Here is a 12,821-nt window from a genome sequence, read left to right on the forward strand (position 1 = left end):
ATAGTGTAGAGGAGCTTCTAGAAATCATTTGGCCTCATTCATTGTCTTAAAAAACAAAGTAGCTTTTGAAGTTGTGATATTCTACTCTTGTTAAAATTTTCAGAAATCCTTCCCTAAAGAATTGAATAAATGAAAGATACCAGAGTTCTTTATAAATTAAAATCCTTGTTTGGTAGCTGACTAGTGTTTTGTCATTTTAGAAGAGGACATTTTTCTTTTTCTGAGATAATTTTGGATTCCACTAATTAAGGGAAACTGGTTAATCTTCATTAATTGTTTTTCCTATGTATGAGATCAGTAATTAGCTTATATCTTAACATTCTCTTAGGGTTAAACAACCCCAATTACTTTAACCTAACTTCAAAAAATATAAATTTTTAGTGCTTATTATCATATATTTATATTTTTCAAAGTCTTGAGGAAAGTATATGATCAAATCTGTATGGAAACTTTTATAAGAATCTATCTAATACAAGATATACCAGAAGAATGTTTTTGGATCCTATAGTGAATTAGCGATTTAATAACCAGGATTAGCCAATACCTCCTGTCCCCTCCTCACCTCACAATACACACATACATTACTTAAATATTTTAGTATTAGGATAATATGGTGATTGCATATTTTTATCTGCCACCTGCTAATATTATTAACTAATTTTATATGCTAAATACAGTAAAGAATGAGATTAAATGTTCTTATATTATCTTTAGGTAGAGCTAAGCTAAGTGTAAAGAGAGGTTTATACCTCTGTTGTTCTCCTCTTAATTAGCAATAAAGTCTTCCTCTCTGAATTCCTTTTTATTTATAACATTGTAACATCTAAATAAAACCTACCCAATCATCAAGAAAAAATAGTTGCACAACACTCCAAAATGTGTGCTTTGTAGAGAATTCTGGTTGAAGGAACTGAATGTTCTATCAGGTCAAAGCTACTTACAGGAACAATTTTTTTCTTTAGAAAGATTAGACTTCCGCTCTGCTTTATGTGTAGATTGTATAGGCTAAAGTAACTTTTTTAGTAAAATAAATGAAACAATTGTATTTGTTTTGAAGATAGTTATAAAAATATACTTGATTCACAACTTAATATGTCTGTTATTTTGAATTTATAATAACATGATGATGATGATGATAAGAATAGAAATCATTTACTGAATTTTATTGTGTGCCAGAGGTTGTACTAGATCGTTTACCAGTATTAACTTATTTAAGTCTTGCAACCATCCTTTAGGGTGAGGTACTGTTATTATCTTCATTTTACAGATGAGGAAATTAAGGCACTGAAGAGTTAAAACAAAACTGGTGTATTGATCAAGGTTCTGTGAGTGTGTGCATCTTTACCCATTCTCTGTGTGTATACATTTAAATTAGGCTTTGGGTGATTAGAAGAAACTTTTTATAAGAGAATTTTTATATAAAATTCATGTTATAAAATTTAGAACAAAAATTTTTATATTAAAATTAATATTGCCATATTTGATGCAATGAAGCAACTAAGTAAATTTTTTTGGTATTGGAGTAGAAATGCCAACTTAGCCCCACTTATTTGTTTTTTATGACAATGTTTGATAAGTTTTCACGGGCAGTTTGTGAAGAAGTGAATTAAAAAATTGACTGGTAAATTATAAATGTGTCTCAGGTCGCAAATTTGTCCTAGTAATGCATGCTATATTTTATTGGTCCAACCTTTACTTTGGCTAGTTGTTAAGCAAATAATAATTATAAAAGAGATCAGAGAAAATCCAAATGGATAAGTAACCAAGAACACTAGAAAATCAACTCAAAAGTATGTCAGTTGTGATAAAAGATCACGGTCAATTTGCCTACAAAGGAAATAATTATTTGTTATGAAAATAAAAAACAATCCTTTCTAGGTAGAATTTGATGATTTTGAAAACCTCTACATATACTAATGAACTTTTAAAATCTTCACCTGAAATGGGTTTTTTTAGCCTTCCTTCTAATTGCCAAAATTTATTTTTTCTTCTTATTTTTAAAGAATTGTTTGATGGTAGGTCTACATACTTGTGGTGATCTTGCTCCAAATACTCTGCGAATATTTACTTCCAAGTCTGAAATCAAGGGAGTTTGCAGTGTGGGTTGTTGTTACCACCTCTTATCTGAAGAATTTGAAAACCCGCCTAAAGGTACAAAGTTCTCCATATCTTGTCATTTTCTTTATTTGAGCCTAATGGCTGCTTTCTATCTCTCCCTCTTTTTTGTTGACATTATTTTCATTTTGAATTAACATCTGAGATATCTGATATTCTTGCAATCTTAATGTTACGTCAAATAAAATTTGATGCACTATCACCTTATGTATTTTATTTTAGTTTCTTTGGTCATAAAATGATCTTAATGAATGCTTAAAACTGCAAATCTGTGAAAATTTTATGTGGTATATGTTTTAGAGAACTTCTGTTTAAAAATACTTGCAAGATACACATTTACTAAGATAGTAAAGCTGAGTTATTTTGTCAGGAATATAGAGCTGTAGGGTTTGCTTTCATCCAAAGCCTTCTCCATTTTGTAAGGAATATTGATATTTCTCCCCCAAAAAGTTCCTTACTGAATTTTGAAGAGTCAGTGTACTATGATTTTAAAAAGCTGCAAAACTCTGCAATTGCATTAAAATAATAGTATTCAAACTGTGCTCTCTGGGCTGAGAAGGTACCTGAGGAGCAAAGGACAGAGTACATGAACAGAACTTGAAGCACCCACAACCCTTCATCCAGAGCAGCTCCTGAAATGCCTCTGTTTCATCATTTTATTTCTTATATCTTTTAGATATGGTTTCAAACTTCTGGTTCAGATTAATTGTTATTTAGTCTATTAGTATTAGCAGTTTGCAGGGCTGGCCCAGTGGCATAGTGGTTGAGTTTGTGTGCTCTGCTTCAGCGGCCTGAGGTTCACCAGTTCAGATCCTGGGCACAGACCTACACGCCACTCATCAGGCCATGCTGTGGTGGCATCCCACATATAAGAACTAGAAGAGCTTACAACTAGGATATACATCTATCTACTGGGGCTTTGGGGAGAAAAAGAAAAGAGGAAGATTGTCAACAGAAGTTAGCTTAGGACTAATCTTCCTCACCAGAAAGCATACCTTAAAAAAAGAAAAAAAAGCAATATGATTTACTATGGCAAATACATGCTCTAAAAAAAAAATTGCAAAAATAGAAAACCAGTTTTCTTTTTTATTAGTTTAATGAAGTCTCTATCAACATCCAGTGTTCCTTACTAAGAATTTTTAGGTCAGGAAATTATGTGCATATGGATGGTATTGTTTGCTCTTTTTCTCAGTTTTTAATCACAAATGAATATGAGATTTTGATTATTTTTTATTTAGTCATGCAAGAGATAAAAATTATGATTGTATAATTCTACTGAAATATGAGTGAAAGAGAGAGAATTCTTAGAACTGGGAAAGGTTTTTGCGAAATAGAGTGAATGCCACCAGTGTTCCTCTTTGTTTCTAATCCTCAAATGTTAGTTTCAAAATAGTGTAGTAAGTGCTATAAGACAAAGTATTGTATCTGTGTTATCTTACAGCAGAATAGGGTGTAGCTCAGTCTGTGGTGTGGGGGCGGGGGTTGAGGGTCTGTTCCCGATGTGGTGATACTCACTATGTCCTGAAAGCTCAGTAGAAGTAAATCAGGCAAAGTGGGAAGGGTGCTGCACACAGAATAAATAAAGGCATGAATGATAAATGTTTAAAATCAGGTTTCCTTCTCATTGCCTTTCATAGTCACTGCTTCTCTTTTTTATTGTCTTTTCTCCCATCCTATTCATCCTTGTATCTTTCTCAGGAATAGTGATAATGAGAATCCTAATGTTCATTTCGGTGGGTAGAAAGGGGCAATTTTTAGAGTGAATGAGACTTCCATTTTTTCATTTCAGTTTCACCCATAACCCATTTCCCCAGAATCTCTCCTTGGTTCTCATAGTTTGTTTATTTAGCACTTAATCATTCATAAAATAATCTTTGATTCTGCTGGGGAAATTAGTTGAATGAAATAACTCCAAGTGTTCACACCCTGGCAATGGAAGCCTCTCAATTAACAGATTCTCAGGCACTGAACTTGAATCCTGCCTGGGAAAAGGCAGTTTGCCTTCTCCTCTCTAGAGTGGAAGTTGCCATTGTTCACTGAGTTGATGGGACATTTTTGGCCCCAGGACTCAGGCAAGAAAAAGCTTTGGAAATGTTGGTTACAACAGTGACTGGCAGCTCCAAACTCTCATTTTCCCTCCTTATAGGCAGAGTCAATTCATTGAGAAGTCATTCATTTTGACAGTCATTCTTCCTGTCAAAAATATAGGTTATCAGGTAAACAATACCAGGCTTAAGTGGCGAAAGCTAACAGTACTGTCTTAGTGTTACTTGGTTTCCTCATAGAGACCTGAAGTGGACAGAGGGCTGGGAGTTTTGCTTGTCGGGAAAGCAAAGAATAAGCAGGAAGAAACAGGACTGAGTGATATGACGAAATAGGTGGAGATGTATGCAACATGAGTACCTTCAAATACTTTGGAAGTCAAGAAAAGAGTTGGAAAGCCAAAAGATAGGGGAAAAATGTAGAAAAATAAGTAATAGGAATAATAAAAGCAGCCCTGGTTTGTGTTGCAGTTTTGCCTAACTTTGGACTGCCACATTTTCTCATCTCAAAAACCAGATGTCAGAGGGAACTCTCTCCCTCCTCTCTTTCCCACATCCCTGTCTCCATTTTTCTTTCCTTATCTTGGCTGTAGTAAAAGAGAGAAGATATGAATCATCTCCTGCAGATTTTGTAGCAGTGTTTCTCAACTCTGGCTGCCTAGCTGAATCAAATATGATCCTTTCAGTATATGATGCCTGGGACCTGCTTCTGAACTTCTGAATTACAATCTCCAGGAATTAGACTTGAATATACGTATTTTTAAGAAGCTCTGTAGGTAATTCTGATGAACAGCATAGATGAAAACAAAGTGTGTATTATGGTTCCATGAGAAGAGGTACAGAACTCTAGAGGATGATTTGTAGCAATATATTCAAGATTATTTATAGTTATTTCAGCCTCTCCCATACAGAGACTTAGGTGCATTCTACTCACATGCTGCATTCTACTCACATGCTGGTTTGCAGATCCAAACCAAAGACTGAATCCAGAAGGGTCCAGGAGGGTAAATAAAGGTCCAGAGTGCACAAAGCTAGAGTAATTAAGTGAAGAAAAGTCCTTGAAGTATAGAGCTCAGAATGAAAACCTGGGAATATGGCAGGAAACCGAGCCATAAATGTACAATAAAGTTAAAGGTTAGAAACTAGACAAAATCAAGGGGAAAACCTAGAACAAACAAGGAATGTCCAAGATAATTATTATGTGTACCACTAGAATTTTGACAGCTTGACTTTATCGATGAGCATATGTGCATGCGTGTTTATGTGTGTGAGTGGAAGCAGACAACGGCAAACAGAATTTGTTCTAGACTATTTAGCAGTGACTATTTGGAGAGATGGAACACGGATGTAGTCTTATTTTGTATATGCAACATGTACTATATAGTTCTAGTATTCCTTACTAAAATAGAAATCCACCACTATACAGTTTAATCATTATATTAAACTAACTAACTTACAGGTTGAGGGGTTTCCATGCACAAGGTTACCATATTTCTTGTCGTATATCTTAGCACTGGTTCTGTGGAGTTATATCTCTGAATGGTCAAGTGTGTCATGTGTCTCTCCCTTCATATCATACACACCTGCCCCTCACCCTCACTTTGTTTGCACAGCTGTTTTTAAGTTTGAATTGGGGCAGTGTTGCCCTTTGGGATGTAAATTTGAGTTATTAATAGTCCAACATAGCATAGTAGAAAAATCTGGTATGTACACTGCAACTTTTTATGGTGATATGTACTACATTATGTAAACAATATGTGTTTTACATGAATATGTTTACCCAATACGCTGTGGTAGACCGTAGAGGTGGTCTGTCATGAATGTCAGTTTTCAAAAATACCTCAAAGCTCTCTGAGCCATTATGAATACTGAAGTTATACCATATGTTTTAAAAACTACTTTTAAATATTTATACATTATGAGCCAGTGGTTCCTAGGAGAACAAGAAATACCAGAAACAGTTTTATTGCAGTGCTTTATAGAATATATATATTTTCCCAAGCTTGACTTGTTTCAGTGTTTTGACTTAATATTGATTATCATAATTAATTTGAAATACTTATATTATTTCTTCCCTTAGAAGTTGGAGAGAGACATTCTTTTAGTTGTTTTTCCCATAAAGATAGAAATGCACTCTAGGAAACACTACTAGTCACCCATTGAGATTCATACGTCTCTTATTCCTTACTCACTGAACTTTGATTTTGTTCAGGCGTCGGTTATTGGGAGGGTTGAGCCCATCTATAGCCTCAGAAATAGGTGACTCAATCTAAATTGGTTATGGTAATTCCATTTATTTAGGAATGGATATGAAACGCAGTTCTTACCTGTGAGTCATGAAGAGCATATCTTTTTCTAGGAAAAAATGTTTTTTGCTCTTAAAACTGAATGCAAGACAGCAGGGCCATCACTTTTTTTTCTGCCTCTGGACTTGGTCATCTGTATGTGTTGGTTCAGCCTAAGAGAGGTTTCTCTCTGCCTACTATGTATTCTGTCAGAAATTGGTGTAGTGCTCTCAACTGAATCCTTCAGGCCCAGACTGAGGGATAAAGGATCATTTTACTTTTCTTGTAAGTTTATATGATCATCGCAGAGGCTTAAGAGTGCAGGAGGAGTAGAGAAAGAGCTGGGACCCTAGAGAGTCACATCAGGTGGTTTCATAGAGCTTCTTCCCTGACCTTACGAGGAGCCCCTGCCAGGAGCAGCCCTTGTCAGGGCACAGCTGTATGCTTGGTCTTTCCCCACCTCTTCCCCGCCCAATGCCAGGGAGTCTTCTGGTATTATTAGCGCCCTCCAAATACTGCAGATCTTCAGAGCCAAATATAAATAGTGTAGCCCTTGAAAGCTTGTAGCCCACCTTCGTGTTTACCCCCAGGCTTAATGTGTTGTTCCAGAGCAGTAAGGTGACGCTTGCATCAATACCTCCATTGCCTTTTGTTTTTTTAACCAGGGAAGGGCTGCCGATCATCTTTTAGTGGTATCTTTCAGTCTGGTCCTGCCATTTCTGTATACAACAGAAATTTGTCAAGGCATGTGATACCTATTCTACGGCAGATTGTTTCTCAATTTATGTCACCAGTAGGAATTTTAAGGGAGAAGGCTAGATACTTATATAGTCATCTTTACTGTCTTTGAAGATTAACAAGTGCTTTCATTGCTTTAAATTTAGAGATACTTCACCTGGAAAGTTGAAGGGAAGTCTGGAAGTTGAAGGAAAGTATGTTGAGCATATTATTTGAAAATGTAACATGCTGTTTAAAAATAAGCTTATCTTGTATTTTGAGATCTTTCAGATGTCCGGTATGCGGTATTAAAAATAATAGTAATATGGCAATCTTAGCTAGTTCATATCAGCATTAAACCTTGTCTTCTGTCATATAAAAAGGTCTGACTAATTTCTACATCAAGTAAATAGTAGTGAGTTAATCCCATCATTGCAACAATGCATGCACTTGCTGTCTTTTCAGTAAGTATTTTCTATCTCATATAATGCATATTTTATTCAACAAATCTGTTTGTCTGCTATGGGATTTTAATGCTAGAAGTTTGCAGGATGTAGAGGAATAAAACATGGTCATGGTTTTTTTTTTTTTTTTCAAAAGGGCATGTATTTAACTTGCATTTCTGGTAGTGTAGGAGATGTGATATTTCTGAGGAACTCTCCTGCTACGTTCAGCTAGATCCTGCCTAAATCAGAAAGGGTATTTTTTAAAGCATTGCTGAGTCCACAGAAAATAAGGGAAATCTCCATGGATCAAGAAAAGTCAAAAACAGAAAACTAAAAGGAGAGAAAGGGAAGGGGAGGAAGAGGAGTTGAAACGAGAGCAGGGAACTGTGAGCCGTAAGGTAGCAGACAGTGTTGTCTTGAGGCAAATGCTGGTCACTTTGGGATCTAGAGACGGATGTTGAACCTCCTGCATGGTAGGGGAGGTAAACCTGAAAAGTCCGTACTAAGCCACGACCTTGAATGAGACGAAGCAGTCTCCAGTCAGCTCTATGCAGAAGCAAATTCAAATCCTTTTGAGGGAATACTTCCCAAATTCAGGCCCTTGGAATTCCTACAGATTAAAATATACCAAATGTATGTTTCACAAATGGAAACACTGAAGCTACCAGTGGTATTTGTGTACCATGCCAAACTTGAGCTCTGGTTTCATAGCCCTACCAGGGGTAGAATACAAATGATAAAACGTGTTCTTAGGCACACCCAGAGGGGAGGCTCATAGCAAGTACTCTTACAAGTTGAGACCACAAAGATGGGAACTAAAGTTAGAGTAGCTGTAGCAGGAGTAGAAGAAATTGAAACAGTTAAGATTGTTTAGAGGAGTGGGAGATAGAGGAGAAGGGATTGGCAAAGACTATTGTCAGGTTTCTGTTTTGAGCCACTGGATAGTTGGTGGTGCAACTTACTTGATAGGGAACACTAAGGAAGGACCAAGTTTCAGAGCAAAGTTTTGAACATGTATAGTAATTTGAGATTGTTTTATGTGCAAGTGATCATATTTTGGGAAACTTTTTATAAATACAGACATATAAATACATGGAAATGGAACTATTCTAGCATAATCACATAGAATTTATTTTCCTCTTTTTTTCCAGAAAATCTGTAACATAGTACCTGACATTGGTTCATATGGTTCAAGGGTGTGAGGGCCAAAGTCTGCAGTTTTATTGGCCTTTCACTTATGGTTGCATAATGGCTGCTACTGCTCTAGCCATTACAGTCCAAATGGAAAGAATTATGAAGATGAAAGTGTTTTTCCCATCTGAGACAGCATCCTTTGAAGAACTTGCCTGAAAATTCTACCCAACAGCTTTCTTTCCTTATAGGCCACCTCTAGAAGGCTGAGAAATGTAACCTTCTAGAAGGGCACATTGCAGCTTCAAATGAAATCAAGATTCTATGAGTAACAAAGAAGGAAAAACTAGGTATTAGGTAGGCAATTAGCATTCTCTGCCATGGGTGTGTGTGTGTGTGTGTGTGTGTGTGTGTGCGCGCGCGTGCGGGTGCATGTATATAATATTAAGGCATGAATAGGGTACTGGAAGGGAGTGAAAAGGAGAGTGGGGAATGTAATAGTATGTACGGTCATCTCTTAGTGTCCACAGGGGATTTGTTCCAGAAACCTCCTGCGGATCCCCAAATCCACTGATCCTTAATCCCTTATATAAATAAAATGGTGTAGCATGATGAATACAATCGGCTCTCCTTATCCATGGTTGTGAAACCCGTTGATATGGAGGGCCAACTGTATGTATAACAGAATGTAGTTGTATCCATTGTCCTTTTCTTCCTTTTAATAATATAACCGCTCTTAGTTTTAGCAGGGTAAACATCACCCAGCCACCCAGCTAGACTACTTATCTCGCATATGACAAAGTTCAAGCCAGTAGAATGTGAGTTAAAATGATGTGCGCACCTTATTTAAAAGGAAGCTGCTTGCCACCCTATTTCTTTTCACCCTTCCTACTTGCTAAGAAATAGCAATTAACCTTGCTACCAGAGTTGGTACCCGAGTCTTGAGGGTAGCAGAGCAACCATACTCATGTGGTCTCTGGATAACACACTGTGTACTGCCTGCCTTCCTCTGGGCTGTGGCAGAAGAGAGATAGACTTCTCTCTTATTTAAGGACTTATGTTCTAAATATCTAGTACAGAGGAATCTAAGGTCTCGTCTACATGCTTCTCCATTGTGTGAAACTTTTACCTTAAGACTGTCACTATGTTTGTGTACTATAAATGTACAACAAACCAACAATAATACCAACAGCAAACAAAAAAAATTATGTATGATTTGTATATGTAGATATATGATTTGTAAGTGATTTCTTAGAGGTAAGGAAAAAAGAGAATGTAAGTGTTAAAAGAGCTGTTCCAGCTAGATGGTAAAAATTATTTCTTGTTAGGTCAGGAAAGGCTTTTCGAAAATAGTGACTTTTGAATTGAGCTCTGTGAGGTAGGATTTAGGTAGGCAAAAATGTGGAGAGGAGCATTCCAAGTTTAAGGAACATGGTGGGTTAAGTTAAGGAGTGGCCAGTGTTTCTACGCAACCTCCTCTCCAGTGGGAACATCCTGAAACCAGCCCCAAATGTGGAGGGCGTGGGGAGACCAAAGGAACAAAGCAGACCACTCCAGATAGCCAGGTGGCAGGTTTAATAAACAAGGCAATTTAGTTATGAGGCTTATCTTGAGTGATCACAAGGTGAGTAGTTTACTGCACCCAGCCGCCAAAATCTTAGAAACTTATATAGAGGCCTTAACTGGGTTCAGTCGTGAACACAGGCCGCCTCAGCTGCGCTCAGTCGCGTGCCCAGTCCAGTTAGTCTCAACGCCACATTTCTGTCTCAAGGCTGTATCCTTGGAGAAGCTGCTCCAGTAACAGTCTTTTCCACCAGGAGCCCCATGATCCAGATCACTCAGGGTGTTCATTCGTGTCCTCGTGTGATTTAATAAAGACAACACATTAATAGACTCATCAGCTTTGAACATGCAATATTCTATTTGGATAATGACACAGACGCCTCCTTGTGAGGCAGTAATGATGTCCAAGACCATTCTATTTTGGAGGACAGCTTTTCTCATTAGAGACATTTCAGTTTTCATTACGCACAGGCTTTTTTGGCTTGCTGGATGAATTTAGTTTTCTATATCACTACCTAGTATGTATGTAGACAGTTAAATAGATAAAGCTGATAGTTGAAATTTTATTTAAAAAGTACTTTTTTTCTTTTCAGTTAATATTTGTTCTTTGAAAGATACAGGATCTTACGACACACAATGGGTGCTGGTATTTTTTATTCTATTCCTTACTATTAAATTTATAAGATATTGGTCACAATCCACTAAATTGATTTCCTGACCAATTAATGAGTTGTAGCCAGTGGTGTGATAGTAAATGTTTAAATGGTTAGCGGTGGTCCCTGAATCAAAGTCCTCGTACATAGCGTTTCCTGATTTCTACGGTGTAAATACGCCCCGTTTGGCCACTTTCAAGCACCAACCTGGTGTCACTGAATGCTGAGCTGGGAAGATAGGACGCAGTCCCCTCTCTCCGGAGCCAGTGTGAGCAAGCTTCACAATTTGAAATAAATAGAAATTTATGTTTGTTATAAGTAAATTTGCTCATGTAAGCTGCAAATCAACATTATCTATAGAGCATCCTAAACAGTGTCTGGTATATAGCAGATGCTGAATATATATTTGTTGAAAGAATGAGTTGCTTTATTTTGACAAATTTGAAGAATATTTATGTCTTCCTAAGTTTGTTTCTTTTTCGGTCATCCAACTTTTCACGTAAGGCCTTCAATTTCTCAACTAAATCTCACAGGGATTTTTCAGATTCATAAACATCTAAGTTGAAGAGGAAATATTTTACTTCATTTATGTATCATGGTGCCTACTACATCACATGTTCATTACTTGAATCTTTTCTAAGAATTTTAGCATAAAATTTGAGAAGATAAAAAATTATTATTAAAAACAAATTACAAGTGGTTGCTTATATTTCAAAATAATTCTTTGAAGAAAAGAAAGCTTTAAAAACAAGTAATTTGTAAATGATTGATAATATTTCAAATTAATTCTTCTCAATGAACTTAATTTTAGCCTTTCTATAAATCATTAGTATTTGATCCATTAATATTTGAATCTGAATTTTGGGGCATGGAAATTTCCTGGCAAGTCCTACTAATTTAAAGCCAAGCTGAAATTAAAATGAACTCTCTCTGAAATTAGGAGAACATGAGAGCTGATTTAGTAACAACTTTGGGCATTAAGAATATCACTGAACGTTTATTCAACATTGAATGTGCAGAGATGTAGGAGACACTCAAGAAACTGTACCCCCTTTGCTAGATACCAGGAATTTCTAGATAAAACAATTGAAAGAAATTTACAACCCAATGGGAAGACAGATAACAAAAGACAGTGTGAAAGGTGCTTTATTAGAGTTATGCATAAGTTACATTGGAGGCACAGAGGTAGCGATATCTAAATGTTCAAGGGAGTCCAAGAACACGGCATAGAAGAGGAGATGCTTTGACTGACAGGAGTTTTACTTCTGTTTCTGCAGTGCTGTGGCCTTGGATAAATCAGTTAGCCTTTTGAATCATATGTAAATTAGTAAAAAGATGAAAGCTGAAATTAGATGATTTTGGTGGTCTCTTGCTGGCTTTAATAATATGATTCTGTGACTGGAATGTAGCTTTCCAAAACATGCCTTTCATTCTAACTGAACCTCACCTATATTTATCACAACATTTAGGTTTAATTTTAGTATCTTTTTTACTTTATGTTGGGTTTGCGTAAACAAATAGTGTGCTTTCCTTCTATGATTCTGCATTTGAATGATAATGTAGCATTTTTGAAAACCATACATTTTTTTCTTGAGGAAGATTAGCCCTGAGCTAACTACTGCCAGTCCTCTTTTTTTGCTGAGGAAGCCTGGCCCTGAGCTAACATCCGTGCCCATCTTCCTCCACTTTATGTGTGGGATGCCTACCACAGCATGGCTTGCCAAGCGGTGCCATGTCCGCACCCGGGATCCAAACCGGCGAACCCCGGGCTGCCAAGAAGCAGAATGTGCAAACTTTCCACTGGGCCACTGGGCCGGGCCCTGAAAACCATACTTTTAAATCTGTGCCAGTGTAACAATAACTGTAAAT

The 12,821-nt window shown here is 36.7% G+C and overlaps 1 protein-coding gene across 10 annotated transcripts in view; it reads left to right on the plus strand.

The window, feature by feature from the left end:
• Nucleotides 1-12,821, plus strand: part of METTL25 (methyltransferase like 25) — a 120,901-nt gene that overhangs the window by 25,922 nt on the left and 82,158 nt on the right. For all 10 annotated transcript variants that reach the window (XR_011534783.1, XR_011534786.1, XR_011534784.1 and 7 more), the window contains one exon: nt 2,004-2,151. Coding sequence is in view for 5 of the 10 variants with exons in the window: in XM_070600476.1 (XP_070456577.1) it covers nt 2,004-2,151 (148 nt within the window). In the remaining 5 variants the exon portion in view is untranslated. The remainder of the gene's footprint in view (nt 1-2,003; nt 2,152-12,821) is intronic.

This window comes from Equus przewalskii, chromosome 29, assembly GCF_037783145.1.
Source record: "Equus przewalskii isolate Varuska chromosome 29, EquPr2, whole genome shotgun sequence".
Classification (NCBI taxonomy): domain Eukaryota; kingdom Metazoa; phylum Chordata; class Mammalia; order Perissodactyla; family Equidae; genus Equus; species Equus przewalskii.